The sequence below is a fragment of the Leguminivora glycinivorella genome, chromosome 12, assembly GCF_023078275.1.
Source record: "Leguminivora glycinivorella isolate SPB_JAAS2020 chromosome 12, LegGlyc_1.1, whole genome shotgun sequence".
Classification (NCBI taxonomy): Eukaryota; Metazoa; Arthropoda; class Insecta; order Lepidoptera; family Tortricidae; genus Leguminivora; species Leguminivora glycinivorella.
In genome coordinates, this window is record NC_062982.1 from 19,783,841 (window position 1) to 19,799,841 (window position 16,001).

General features: G+C 36.9%; 1 protein-coding gene across 1 annotated transcript in view; it reads right to left on the minus strand.

Moving 5' to 3' along the window:
• Positions 1-6,997, minus strand: part of LOC125232035 (adenylate cyclase type 2) — a 348,143-nt gene extending 341,146 nt beyond the window's left edge. Inside the window, 1 exon segment of the mRNA XM_048137646.1 lies at positions 6,685-6,997. Coding sequence (XP_047993603.1) covers positions 6,685-6,721 — 37 coding nt within the window. The 5' untranslated portion in view covers positions 6,722-6,997.
• Between the last annotated feature and the right edge of the window lie 9,004 nt (positions 6,998-16,001).

The window sequence follows — 16,001 nt, forward strand, 5'->3', positions numbered from 1 at the left end:
TCGGCTAATTAATCAATAGTTAAATAATTGCGCAATACAAATTAGTACAGTGACATCAACATTACATCTATTATAGATGATGTATATTCCATACTTGAATTTGAGCTATTGTTTTCAACATTATGTAAGTCAGTAAAACTTTTGAAAGTTTCTTTTTTTTTTTTATGGGATAGGAGGCAAACGAGCAGACAGGTCGCCTGATGGTAAGCGATCACCGCCGCCCATGGACACCCGAAACACCAGAGGTGTTGGAGGTGCGTTGGGTGTACGCTCTTTTCTTGAAGATTTGAAGGTCGTATCGGTCCGGAAATACCGCAGGCGACAATTCATTCCATCCATTTTTATGCTTTTTTTAAGCTTGTAAGTAAGCTTATATTTCCTTTCGCCTGTCCCGTTGTTTGTAATCAATTTTAAATGGAGGGCTCAAGCGTCAGTAGAAACACTTAATAGTATAAGGACATCTGCGTTTTAGGTTTACAGCACCCACTAGTTTTGAATATTTCCAGTAGCATGTTCAGCGGGATTCACTGCATATTCCAAGCCTGTCTGTTTGGATACAGTCACTGTCAGTGTCGCGCCTTTGAAGTGCGCGATAGCCATCAAACGTTGACGTTTACGAGATCCAGTCTTGGACCGGTGAGAGTAAACAGGACACTGTGTTGAAACATTTATCAATTGGTTAATGTACCTAGCGTGAAAACACTTATTCATTGTAAATAATGTTTAATAACCAACTCACACACTGGCCTCATTGTTTACGGGGACACTATGATATGGCAGGTGGTTAAAATATTTAAAAATGTTATTAGTAGCTGCCGCCTAGCCGAAATGACAATCTTTGACGCGCTAGTCGCCGATCAAAACGCAGTCTCACGCTGCCGCGCCAATACGGAAGACCGATAGAAATAGCTACGATAAAGGTGGTTCATTCGTTTAGGGTCAGTGCGTTTTCACATTATCCAATACGATATCGGATGTAGGAAGGATTTCAAAGGAAAAAAATCAAAGGTGGCGGCGTAAATATATGGGATATCGGTCCGCCATCCGATATCGGATCGGATAATGTGAAAACGCTGCGGAAAATTTCGAGTCACTTCTAGATGAGATTAGCTCAGGAGGGTCCACGTGGCGTACTAAAGAGCAAGCTCAGCAGGGTTAGCACATGATTGCCGCGAGAGTATGTTGCCGCGCCGTCTATGTCGCGGCGACATACTCTCGCGGCTATCATGTGCTAGGCCTACAGCACTCTTAGAAGTGGGCGATAAAGGGCTAATATGGTGACGATGATGATCAGGAAGAGTTAGGTGTATAATTTGTTAAAATTTTGTATAACTCGTGTATGTAGGGCGGGTCTTGAGTACTAAATTATGTACAGTGATTAATGTGTTGGAGGTTTGGCCTTTTGTACTTGTGTTTCTTGCGCCGTTTGTACTGTATGCCTACCATCTCCAATTCTCCCTCAATTGCTCAAAGGTTAACTGGAAGAGATCCCTTAAAGGGATAAGTTCGCCTTTGTACTTATAATAAGCTCTTTTTCCTGTGTGTTGTACTATTTTCTGGTACAATAAAGTGTTTTACTACTACTACTACTAAACTTGACATTGACACAAATAAGTAGGTGAAGGTTTTACGGTCGGGTTCCTTGCGCTATAAAAGGACTAGCCTTTTCCCGCGGCTTCGCCCGCGTAGTAATCTATTTTCCCATACCAACTTTAGACCCCCATTTCACCCCCTTAAATAGGAGGTGAATTTTGAAAAATACTTTCTTAGGGCTCCTCTACACCTTTTAAGGAACTTACGTCAGTTTCTTCTTTTATATATTTAGACTACGTAAGTAGGTAAAATAATACTTCATGGTCTAAATCAATCGGAAACAAGACATGAGCTTCAAATTGTCATTTTACGCATATAGATTGAGTGAGTACGTTGCCAGTTCAGTCCACACTCGTTCTGTTTATATATCTCAGACCTGGATTTTTCTGTATTTTTAAAAATAAAACCGCCTTCAAAAATAAGCGCGTTACAAAACACGGAGAAACTAAAAAGCCAAAAATAACAAACCTTTGAATTCAGATTTCTTATCAGATTGCAATAATCTAAACATCCAAATTATAAACAAATCAATTATTTTTGAAGGCGGGGCCAGCCTGCGTATGGTTGGGAGGGGCAAACAGTTCTGGTACCGACTTCAAAAATAATTGATTTGTTTATAATTTGGATGTTTAGATTATTGCAATCTGATAAGAAATCTGAATTCAAAGGTTTGTTATTTTTGGCTTTTTAGTTTCTCCGTGTTTTGTAACGCGCTTATTTTTGAAGGCGGTTTTATTTTTTGTTATTACACGTATATTCTTAAGAGACAGAGTAAGGCCAGGAAATTGGATAACAACAACAATAAGGGACTCGTGGAACGTGGAACCATAGTGGATTTTGATACATTTCAACATTTAACTTCAAAATAACGAGAGTTCAAGAGGTTGGTGGGTATGATATTTCTTTTTAAATTTGTAAACTGAATAAAATCATTCTGCAAAACTACGCAATGCAATGCAAACAGAATCCCAGCCACAAGCACCCAGTAACAACTTCAAAATGTTATTCTACAAATTATACAATGATCACCCTCATTCCAAAAGCGAAACATTTTTTTCAATCCAAGCCAGAGACACAAGCTCGCTCAATGAATTATTAAATGGCGGGAATTGCGACCCTGCTTCTATAATTCATGCGTTTGGCCGTTTATATTCGGCCAGTGATATACTCACACCAATTCAAACGTGCACACACGTCTGAATGATACCCGAAAGATGTCATTCAGTCATCGTGCATCTCGCCCGCGCAAGTAGAGCTACAAGCAAGCACGAGCGAAATGCACGATATCCGAATGACATACTTCAGATGTCATAATACCAGAGAGTTAGGATTGCCTGACTGTGGGTGTACTGGCAACTAAAAGATGGTTATTAAAAAGTTTTAAAAATAAGAGTGATCTATGGATGACATTGATATGGAATGGGACATTGACAGTAAAAACCGGCCAAGAGCGTGTCGGGCCACGCTCAGTGTAGAATTCCGTAGTTTTCCATATTTTTCTCAAAAACTACTAAACCTATCAAGTTCAAAACAATTTTCCTAGAAAGTCTTTATAAAGTTCTACTTTTGTGATTTTTTTCATATTTTTAGGGTTCCGTAGTCAACTAGGAACCCTTATAGCTTCGCCATGTCTGTCTTGTCCGTCCGTCCGTCCGTCCGCGGATAATCTCAGTAACCGTAAGCACTAGAAAGCTGAAATGTGGTACCAATATGTATATCAATCACGCCAACAAAGTGCAAAAATAAAAAATGGAAAAAAATGTTTTATTAGGGTACCCCCCCTACATGTAAAGTGGGGGCTGATATTTTTTTTCATTCCAACCCCAACGTGTGATATATTTTTGGATAGGTATTGAAAAATGAATAAGGGTTTACTAAGATCGTTATTTTATTATATTAATATTTTCGGAAATAATCGCTCCTAAAGGAAAAAAAAGTGCGTCCCCCCCTCTAACTTTTGAACCATATGTTCAAAAAATATGAAAAAAATCACAAAAGTAGAACTTTATAAAGACTTTCTAGGAAAATTGTTTTGAACTTGATAGGTTCAGTAGTTTTTGAGAAAAATACGAAAAACTACGGAACCCTACACTGAGCGTGGCCCGACACGCTCTTGGCCGGTTTTTAAACATATGGTTCAAAAGTTAGAGGGGGGGGACGCACTTTTTTTCCTTTTTGAGCGATTATTTCCGAAAATATTAATATTGTCAAAAAACGATCTTAGCAAACCCTTATTCATTTTTAAATACCTATCCAACAATATATTACACGTTGGGGTTGGAATGAAAAAAAATATCAGCCCCCACTTTACATGTAGGGGGGGTACCCTAATAAAACATTTTTTTTCCATTTTTTATTTTTGGACTTTGTTGGCGTGATTGATATACATATTGGTACCAAATTTCAGCTTTCTAGTGCTAACGGTTACTAAGATTATCCGCGGACGGACGGACTGACGGACGGACGGACAGACAGACATGGCGAAACTATAAGGGTTCCTAGTTGACTACGGAACCCTAAAAATGGGTATCGCGTTACGGTTACTTTTAATTTTTAACTAACACGGAGCTTGTACATACATACATACATACATATAATCACGCCTGTATCCCATAAAGGGGTAGGCAGAGCACATGAACTACTAAGTTTCAGTGCCACTCTTGGCAAAAAGGGGTTGAAAGAAATCCAAATTGTGACATTGCAGTGACAGGTTGCCAGCCTCTCGCCTACGCCACAATTTAACCCATATCCCACAGTCGACTTGACGGAGCTTGTGGAATTGACTAATACGATAGGATTTTTATTTTTAGCAATATATTGTAGGAATAAAAAACAACATGCGACAGCGATATGGCAGTTCTTGCAGGGGCGTGTATGGACGAGCTACGAAATAGCCTACAGATTAAAGGCCTAAAGGCTTCTACAGATTTTACAATTTTTGCATCAAATGGCGTTCGGTTTCTATTTATAATTAATCGTTTTGTCTCCGCTGTATGTTTTGCTGAAGTGTGACAATGAAGAGTATTCTATTTTAATATGTCACCGATACTTGCAATGTAAAACTTAACTTAAATAAAGATGTATTTTAAACAATATGATTAAAACTTAGTTTTACTTCCACCACGCACGCAAGACATAAATGGTAAAACTTTCCAAAACACCAAAATTTAAACACATGTTCCACTTTTATTGAATATTTAATGAAATCCCTGAAACTTCGCCAAGCCGTGGAAAAGTTAATTTATACTAAAATCCTAAGATTCATTCAAATTATTCATTAGAGGCCTGGCGATTATTAAATTTACAAGTATAATTACTCCTTAGCCTTTCTAGGGTTTTAATTGGCGACATTTTGTAGAATTTATGAACTTATTTATATTTCTCCAAGGTTTACGGCGGGTATTTAGAGATGACTAATATATCTATTTCCGCATGACGTATTTCAGTGGTCAAATTTTCCATGGAAAAGCTTTCATGCTTGGTTAGCTGAAGCGCGAAAATTGCTGTTGTGTTGAACTTCATTAAATATTACATGAATTTAGGGAAGTTAGGATATACTTATCTTGTTGCAGAATATACCAGTCAGGTTAATCCAAATACTTACCTCACTTTACCTAATAAAAAATCATGCAGATTCACCTAAAAAGAAGCTTTATTTTTAACCGACTTCAAAAAAGGAGGAGGTTCTCAATTCGACTGAATGTTTTTTTTTTTTTTTTTTTTTTTGTATGTATGTTACTCGATATCTCCGAGAATCGTGGACCGATTTTCAAAATTTTTTTTTTGATCGAACGGGTATAACCCCGAGATGGTCCCATTGGCACCAAGTCAGGGTCTGATGATGGGATCTTGGAGAAATCGAGGGAACTCTTCAAATGTTATAGGCACATGTAATGTTTTTAGTGTATTTTTCAAAGGTACACCAGTATTTACGCCTGACGGTAGTAATTTTATGTGGCTGAGCTGATGATGGAAGGTCAACTCCTCAATGGTTAGGAGTTAAAGGATAATTCTTTCACTACTGTACATATATTCGGACTGATACATATAATATCACTAGGAACCACTAAAAATCAACAAATAAATAAACTTTTTAACAAAAAATAAAACCGCCTTCAAAAATAAGCGCGTTACAAAACACGGAGAAACTAAAAAGCAAAAAATAATAAACCTTTGAATTCAGATTTCTTATCGTATTGCAATAATCTAAACATCCAAATTATAAACAAATCAATTATTTTTGGAGTCGGTACCAGCCTGTATATGGTTGGGTGGGTCAAACAGGCAATAACAAGGCGACGAACAGGTCTGGTACCGACTACAAAAATAATTGATTTGTTTATAATTTGGATGTTTAGATTATTGCAATACGATAAGAAATCTGAATTCAAAGGTTTATTATTTTTTGCTTTTTAGTTTCTCCGTGTTTTGTAACGCGCTTATTTTTGAAGGCGGTTTTATCATACTCTTTAGAATTATGTTATTCTACTACTCGTAGAGTTGCCTGCCGCTACCTTTAATGCTTTCCTGCCCCTCTAGCACAACTTGCCTTGTCGCGCGCGAGTCCATAGTTAGAGTCGCGCTTGATGTATGGACTCGCGCGCGACAAGAATAGTTGTGCTAAAGGGCTGAACTTTTCTACTTTATATGTACAATTATAATAAAGTACGAGTATTATACCTACCACACGCTGTCCTACATATAACGACAGAGATACTTTTTTTCTGTAACCATAGACAAAACAAACGACATTCAAGAATCTGTTTTTTTTCAGCCAGCGTTATTGTCACGGAACGGTGTATCCTGCCATTCATGCCGTGTTATAAAGAACGCTGTAATCAAGAGTTATTTTTATTTAACAGCCCGCTTCCAACATAGTACTTACGAATATAATAATATGTTATCATTTCCTACGGCTTTCGTCTAAATGGCAATTTCTCGGAAAATGAAGATTTATTGGTTGGCGTACGGGCGGTATTTAGTTGTGGCTTTGCCTTGGATAAAATATCTACTAAACTAACGAGCAATTAAAAACGACCTTCGGAATATCGGTAAGTAACGTTTTTACTATAACATATTTATTCCTTTTACCTTCATTTTTCTCCACTGGATTTTCCCCATCGGCCATGATAGTAACTGAAACACTGTCATACACAAATCACTGGATTTTATTAGGTCACTCACTTAAAATTGTCGCTAAATCGACCTTGTCACGCATCTCCTTACACGAAAACACTGAATAAATATTTGAAAGTACTCATATTTTACGTTTTATTCCCGATTTAATTTACGAATTAGATATGTTCGCCAAAAAAAGAACCTTTTCGAAAAAGTTACAAGTCGTTCGCGGCAATATTTTCGCGCCAACGCGCGTTTATTTTTTAAAAGTCCGACACACACGACCCGATGCTACAGACGTTGGTCCAACACTGTTCTATTTTAGTTGATCGTACAAAATGAAAATATATTCGCACGTGCAATTAAGCGGGAATATTATTGTTTGTATACATCGCTCGCAATTGCACGGAACGAGTTTGATTTATTTTGGTTTGGTCTGGATCTCTTTTAATTGCCAAGCGAAATCGTAATTTTTGTAACAGTCGGAATGCAGCGCATTTTTCGTTATTTTTAGTTTTTCTAAAGTTAAACTTTTAATAGATTTCAAAATAATGTACCTAACGGTTGCCTTTGTAACGACGTGCAGTGGTTAACCGATCATTTGTAATTTTACCATAACCATGAATCAGAGAAATACTTCAAACAAAATGATCTTAAAAATGCTAACACGCAAAACAATGTTTATTTTGTTTGAATAATGGGCAGCGTTGGCTTTCTTTTTTGCTGAACATCTGTATGATGACTGCTGAATTATTTTTGAAGAGACATTTCATGCAGCAAATGTTTAAAATTTTTCACCACACCAACTGATAAAGGCTTTCTTTGCTATTCGAAAACAGATAGCAAAATTGCAATTTATCCACAACAGTGCAAAGTAATTTCATAAAAATTTTTACTAAACTTGATGTGTAAAGCTGGGCGTTGGAATTCACGCATAAATGATGATTTTGAATCGTAAACGTTAAATGAATTGAAGTATTTTATTTATTTTGATGTTTAACAGTTGATATTTTCATAGTGTTAGTGTGGTGAAAAATTTTGTGTTTCACTCGGTGGCAAAGTTTGTTTAACCTTCGTGCCTTGATACCCTCGCAACGCTCAAGATTCCACTTTTTGAACCACTCGCTACGCTCGCGTATTATTGGAACGTGCTGTTAAACAACAACTTTGTCCCCTTGTAAAACAAGTAACTATAGGCAAAACCAAAATCGTAGACAAAACAGTACCTACCATTGTTTACGAGGGAGATAGGCCTTATGTAGGAAGTTATAGTACTTGTGCAACTTGGGAAGTTGAATACTGCTAACGAGAGTAAGTTAAATCGCGCGGCTTGCCGGAGCGATTTCAAGACTCGAGTTTTCAATATTCTTACGCCCGTGTGTAACTCGACACAATGTTTTTCATTACACTTGCGGTATAAAAAATATTCAAAAAGAAAAAAAAAGTTAAATACGGTGCTAGAAATTTCTTAACACCATAGGAGAACGATTTTTCTATAACTCCCGCTCCGCCTGCGTACAATCAGTGCAATAGCATATTATTTAGGGTGCGAGTGTGATGAAAAATATTATGATGATGATGATATGGATAATACAATCTAAAAACAATTGTAATACGAGTGCTAGGTTAATAATAGTAAGTCGTAGTAAGTTCATATTAAAATCGTGGCGTAAAGGAAAAAAAATTAGGACACATTTTTTTTATCATCGGGATCGTATCAGCTCATGATTCTGAGAAGAATGAGCCTAACACGTCCGGATCTGGTAAAATTCGATATTCGAGATTTATTTTGAAAAACACCCAGGTACCACTGCAAATATCAAGACAAGTATAAACTATGAGTGCCTATAAGTTGTAAGCAGCAGGGTCCATCGTATTTTTTTCTTTTTCATTTTCCATGCAATTTTCTAAAAAGTATTGCGATAAAATTAACGCCCTCCATAATCCCCATAGAAAAGAAGGTTTTTATGATCCCCCGGTTGACTATAAAGAACAGGACACGTATACTCGTAAAAAAATTACTGTGGGCCGTAACGTTAAGATATAATATACAGAAATATTTGGGAAACAATGCGGTGGGCAGTGAGTAAATGAAAAATAGTACATTACGATACTAGTGCGAAAACAAGGAACGTGTCGATTTAAAACACTCCCTTCGGTCGTGTTTTAATTTATCGCCACTCGTTTCGAACTTCCTTTTCGCACGTGTATAGTACGACGTTTTTCAGTACAGATAGAGATGGGTAGGGGTGAGTAAATACTGAGTATTTACCCGTAATTTACTCAAAGCACCGAGTAAATACTCGTATTTACTCATTTGGGTGAGTAGAAACTGTTGCCTAAAAATAATTTAAAAAATGAGATTTAAGTACTTAGTCGTGTTTATTTTAACTGTGTGGACATGTTTAAATGAGATTTATATTATTAGAAGCTTATGGGAGTCTTAGTTTGTCGAAAAAGAGGTAATCATTGTGAGAAAAAAATAGTGATAATGTTTAGTTAGCAGTTTTGTTTTTAAAAAGCTGGTATTTACAGCAAAAGTATGAGACTTAAATTAAATTGATGTTCTAGATAATGGCATGACGTTCGGAAGTGATTGTTAATGTGGCACTTACGACCTTTTATTAAGGGTTTTCTAAAGAAAACTCAAAAATGGCTCAGCTGATGACGTTTAAAGTACTAGTTTTGTATTTTGTATTATATGGGCAATAATTTAATGGTTTCTGGATATTTTTCCTACAGCGAATTCGAAAGTTATAAAGGTATAAACATTATTTCGGCCTTAATTATCGTTTTATTCCAAAACTGTTCATATTATTTGAAAACTTTTTTAGAAACATTCAATTAATTTTTAAAGACCTATCAGATGATACACTAGTAATTTCTGAATTTTATTTTTGTGAAAAATAGTTACATGTATGGAGAGCACGTCTTTAAAATAAAATTCATATAAATTTCATTACTTAATTTAGTAGCCGATAACAAAATACACCAATATTTCTAATTTGTATTTCCATTTCAGCACGCTAAATAGTTTATACCCACCAATTTGAGTAAAAACGAGTAAATACGGGTATTTTGAGTAAATACTGAGTATTTACTCGATATTTAAAGTACAGATGAGCCTCCGAAGTTTCGACCTGGCATATAATGAACCATTTCTCGCACTGGTACGTAAAAAAGACACCATCTGAACTGAAAAATATATCTCCTAAGATTTTCAGTTGGTTACTTTTTACTAATTAGCCTTTATTTAACTTGCCTTGTTAGTATGTTAGTTTGGGTCAAAACGAATTTTCCTGTATGTTTTTAACCCCCAACGCAAAAACGACGGGGTGTTATAAGTTTGACGTGTCTGTCTGTCTCTTTGTCAGTGTGTGTGTCTGTTTGTGGTATCGTAGCTCCCGAACGGATGAACCAATATAGATTTTTTTCTGAAAGCTGATTTAGTCGGGAGTATTCTCAGGTATGTTTGATGGAAATCGGTCCACTATATCGGGGTTTATTTCAAAATTTAAATTTTGTGGTTAGGTTACTCGAAAACTTCTTCGAAGCTTGTACATACGTCTATAAGTCCTATACCTAAACAAGGGATTTCAATATTTTTTAATAAGGATAGTTTGTTACAGTGCCTATGTTCGAAAAGAAAAAACAAAATTCTACATCTCTCGTTTTAACGTTCGCACAGAACCATTGAGAACACACGGTCAGGTGTCTAAAATAAAACCATGTCCTTTGCAAAGGTCCACCAATACAAACTTACATCAGGATGTCCTGACTGTTCTGAAATGATACTGACAGCATTATTCCGTGATCCCAACCTATGTAACATAGATCTCCTGTTACTGTTACCCGTTTCGTAAACGAATTTGGATCTCCCACTTACCTATTATACTTATACTTCGGCTAGGCCGCAGACTATACTTAGGCACAGGGAATGATTGGATAACAAGCCAAGCTAAGACACAGGATGCTTCAAGCAATTTTGTATGCAGAACCACTTTGTCGTTTGTTAATAAATCAATTGTCTAGGTCGAGGATATAAAGAGCTTTGTTTGGAATTATTCGTAAAAATAATAGTAAACTAGTACATCTTCTATGTACAATACAATGTGTATACTAATAGGCTAATTGACCCTTTGTTAAAGTCTGTCAGGGTGGCTAGCCGAATGGCACAATCGCTCACGAAACGCTCACGAAACGAAGCGCTAGTAGATCTCTATCTCTATCGCGCTTGCGTATTGACAGAGCCAGCGGCGTATCGTTTTCGTTTGGCGTCGGAGAAATGCCATTCGGCTACGGGGCCAGGGTGGCTAGCCGAATGGCACAATCGCTCACGAAACGGTCACGAAACGAAGCGCTAGTAGATATCTATCTCTATCGCGCTTGCGTATTGGCGCGACAGAGCCAGCGGCGTATCGCTATTAAATGGCATTTCTCCGACGCCAAACGAAATAATAAAATATTACTTACCATATTTTATTATGATCTAAAATCAGACAGACTTTATAAAAAATATTTTAACAGTATTAACCGTATAATCATTTATAATTATTTGTTTTGTCAGGCTTTTTTCTGAAAAATAAAGAGTATTCAATCATCTATAAAATATTACCATATTTTATTATGATCAAAAACAGTATTTCTAAAGTATATGTAATCAGAAAACTCCTATCTGCGCATCAGGTCATTCTACTCGAAAACAACATTTTTGACTTTTTAAGTATGAAAGCATAAAGTTCAATATGTCAGTGATTGTTTTGACATGCAGTAAGGTTCGAATTATGACGTCACTGCATCGCTGACAGCGTTTTCGGTGGCCAAAGTAAATAATAATTTTTAAGAAAAAAAAACCGCCTTCCTTTGGGGTTCTGGTGATAAATACTTTCAAATGTTGGATTATGTTATCAATTCGTCTGTATATTTTTTAATGTTTGTTATTCGATATCTCCGTCTTTTCTGAACCAATTTTGAAATTTGGATGATTCTGAAGTACTTACAGATGAGAATGATTATCAGAACGGAACTCTAACCAGGGGCGGCTCACTCTTCATCAGCAGTTCCACTGCACCAAATGTCACTGTTCTGGACGTAAGTGCATGCTGTTCTTATAAAAATACCAAAGTCACTATAAGTGTGCCGTTCAGATTAGAGGAGTTCCGTTCTGACCATCATCAGCAGTTCCACTGCACCAAATGTCACTGTTCTGGACGTAAGTGCATGCTGTTCTTATAAAAATACCAAAGTCACTATAAGTGTGCCGTTCAGATTTGAGGAGTTCCATTCTGACCATCATCAGGAGTTCCACTGCACCAAATGTCACTGTTCCGTACGTAAATGCATGCTGTTCCTTTAAAAAAACAAAAATCACCATATGTATGGCTTTCAGATTTGAGGAGTTCCCTCGATTTCTCCAGGATCCCATCATCAGAACTGGGTTCTGAGAAAAATGGGACCAATGTATGCATATACATGCAAACAAAAAAAATTTCAAAATCGGTCCAGAAGAGAGAGAGATTGAGAAGATGAGATTTGGAAGGCGGTTAAAAAATACACACATTTTAAACCGAAAATACGTAGTCATCATACACTTTTAATACCCAAAATCTATAAATATTGTTTTTTTTTATGTCAAATACTACAGAATACAATAATTTATTGTGCCAAATTCGATATGAGTTTAGTAGCCTGTACATGATGTAAATCGGGTGCAGGTACTTATACCGAAAAAGAGATGGTGCGACGACTTTGGACACATTTTATCCGAATTGGCAGGAAAGTCCAAGCGACAGGGTTGAAAATGTAGACCATCAAATCTTGATAGAAAATAGCGTGATTAGATTGATTTGTTTTGTTAATTGAAAGTTTAGAACGTTTTTTGTAAAAACGCTGAAGCTGTTTTAAGCTTTATCTACCCGTGTACTACCTACCACTTTCAAATATAAGTAGGTAAATAAACTCATTCTCATTACACACTAAAAGTAATTCTAAATTCTTACTTCCTTACTAATGAAGGTCATAATCGTTTCTAATTAATTCATGCATCGCATGCGTTGAGGTAACAAAAACTGAAAAGCCTTTCTAACCTGGAACAGGTACACGACTCATGTGGCTCACTAAATAATCAGGCGAGGTGGCATTCCACCTCGCTTCATTAAGCAGTAAATCCCTTTATTCTAGCGTCGCCCGAATATTTAAGCTAGGAACATACTACGCGGACGTCCGTCGTAAATCGACCGCGACCGCGACCGATCAATTTGCACGGAACAAACATCATCCAGCGAGCCAGATTTCGATCGGACGTCCGTATTACGCTCAAGGCTTTAAATCGTCCGCGTCCGTCGACCGATAGTTTGCACGGTTATGTGTATTTCCATTGTCCAGATTCCCGTCCGCGGTCGATTTACGACGGACGTCCGCGTAGTATGTTCCTAGCTTTAATGGCTTCACGTGTTGCTGAAAATGCCCGCCTACTGTCAGACGGGCCATAGACAAATAAATAAAAAAATAAAACTGTATAATCTGGCAATCATTTTTAGTAGAAAAAGGCGCGAAATCTAATTTATACATAGTCGGTTCTTTCGCGCCTATTTTTTTTATTCGTGTTTTTATGTCCCCTTCTGCCTATGGTTGCGTTCACAGCGCCTATTCCTGAAATCTATTCGTACCTCATCATATTCCTGATGCCAGCGAGATTACTATTTGCTAGACAGATAGGTATTTATTAGGAATAATAATACTAATGAATTCTGGCTTGCCTGTGTTACGGTTAATGGGTTACCAAAAGTGAAAACCTTTTTTTTTTCAACCACTTACATAATAATTATCTACATGGCTCATTGGTGTCAGCGCTTGGCGCACTAAATAATCAGGCGAGGTGGAATGAAGCAGTAAATGCCTTCATTCTGGCAGCGCAGCGCCCGAATATTTCATGGCTTCACGTGTTGCTGAATATCCGCGTCTACTGCGCAGTCGACTGCCATAGAAACTTTAATTTAATAAATAACGTTAGATTGTTAAAAATCAAATGTGTGTACTATTCTCAATGGACTAACCCCCAAAACCTAGGAGTTAGGCACTAATCGTATAAAAAAAAAAACTTTTTTTTTTGGTTCTTACCTTTTTAGGTGTTGTTTCTCCTGTAATTATGAGATGGGCTGTAGCGCCTATAGCCTGGTTGTCCAATATTTCTGGATCCAGGTTTATAACATTGAGTAATTATTACTTCGTATAGAGGAGCTATAGCAAACAACGAACGTGTCACAGCCTGTAAGCTGAAGGCGGGGCGAGGGGGCGGGGTGTGAACCAATGGCCTGCTTCCGTAACGTCGCAAGCGCTACGATTTTACTCGGCGCTTACGACCTTTCGGTCGCGATGATGAGCCCTGCATAGAGTGCATAGATTAGAAGTCGTAGTATAGAAGTGACATGGGTTGACATGGGCATTTTTTAAATTTATGACTCTCAATTAGCGTGAGTTGTTAACAAAAAACATAAATCGCTGTTAGTTTTGTAATGATAATCAAGCTTGAAATCTGTATTTAAAACTTTTTTCACGTTCTAAATTTAGATTATAGCTTAGTATAATTCACGATGTTTTTATTGAAATTCCATGCTTAATTATCGTTGCAAAACTGACAACGATTTAACTTTTTTTTAACAACTGTGAGTCCCAATTTTTTTAAATGCCCACATTTTTTAAAGCTGCATACGGACTGAGCGTACATGTGTACACGTAGCCGCAACTGGATATTAGTTATTTATGTGACATTTGCATAATGGTAGGCATTAAAACATGAGTGTTGTTTTTGTTGTGTTAATAAGATAACATGAGTGTTTTAATGCCTAATTATGTATAGTCGCACACATAACTTTATCTACATCCATGTATGTATGGGCGCGGGTTTATCGTCCCATAGAAAATTTGAATTTTGCGCGTTTTTATACTCTCATAATTTGCTTGACCGTCTACCTACCCAAATTCATTCAGGCATGTTAGGTACTGCACTTACATTTACATACTCACATGAAATTCGACACGCGTATTGAGAATCTGTTATAGACCGACATGTCGGAAAACTGCAATTCTGACAATAATAATTAAATAACCTTTTTTGCGTCGATAAATGTATATAATTTAATGTATGATAGGAAACTTGAACTAACTTGCGATATTGTCACGTCTGCTTTTGTTGCATTTTTTACTCTTTGGTTTCAACGAAACATGGCCGCCGCAACATGGCGCTTCGGCATGAGTTTATATTGATACATTTTTTAAAAAGTAAGCGTGTTTAAACAAAAATGCAGTAAACCTACGTATGAAAAGTCACTCCTTGGCTATTGTTACATTTTCCTGAGTTTGTACAGTACCTCACTACACATGACGGCATTATTTAGACGAAATATTTTTCATTGCGATACGTCAAACTACCACAGCCGTTCGGCACAGACTAAGCGCGTTTGTGCTGATCAGCTCTAAGTGTTGTTACACAAAATCAAGTTGAGGTGCCCTCTCTAGTTAACATAATTACTCAAAGGTTTATAAACTACCAGCACTTGACCACCTTGATAACTTGATCAACAAGAATGCCACTACTAGTTTTCGCACAACACTTGAGTCGATTGCTCGTAATCGTCTGGAATAAAAAATTAAGACAATAATTGTCTTTATCAGAAGCTTTTAATGCAAGCTGTGGATAATGTTAAATTTTGAAGTATTGTCTCTTTTTTTATTTCTCACAGGAAACAATATGTTTTACATGGGCTTTATATATTTATCACAGGAAATAATAGGTATGTTTTAGGTACATGGGAATTAAGAAGTTTCAAATTTATCCCATTCGAGATCACAGACCTATCATTTCATCCTACTTCTATGTTCGAAATACATATTTTCACATATGTCACAGTTTCGTTTTCTTTCAACCCCTTATTTGCCAAGAGTGGCACTGAAACCTGAGTAGTTTCATGTGCTCTGCCTACCCCTTCATGGGACACAGGCGTGATTGTATGTATGTATACATATTTTGCAAGTTTCAGAGAGCACATCTATACGAAAAAAACCGGCCAAGTGCGAGTCGGACTCGCCCACGGAGGGTTCCGTACAAACTTTCTTTCAAACTACCTAGTAAAAATAATCTCATATTTTCATATAACTCTAATGACTTGACTAGAAGACAAAAGTATAGGCACTAATGAGTATTATAGTGTATAGCGCCATCTCCTGGTCAATTTGCGCGACCTGGTTTTTCAGGGATAATTCTTTATAATGTTAACCGATTTAAACAGTTT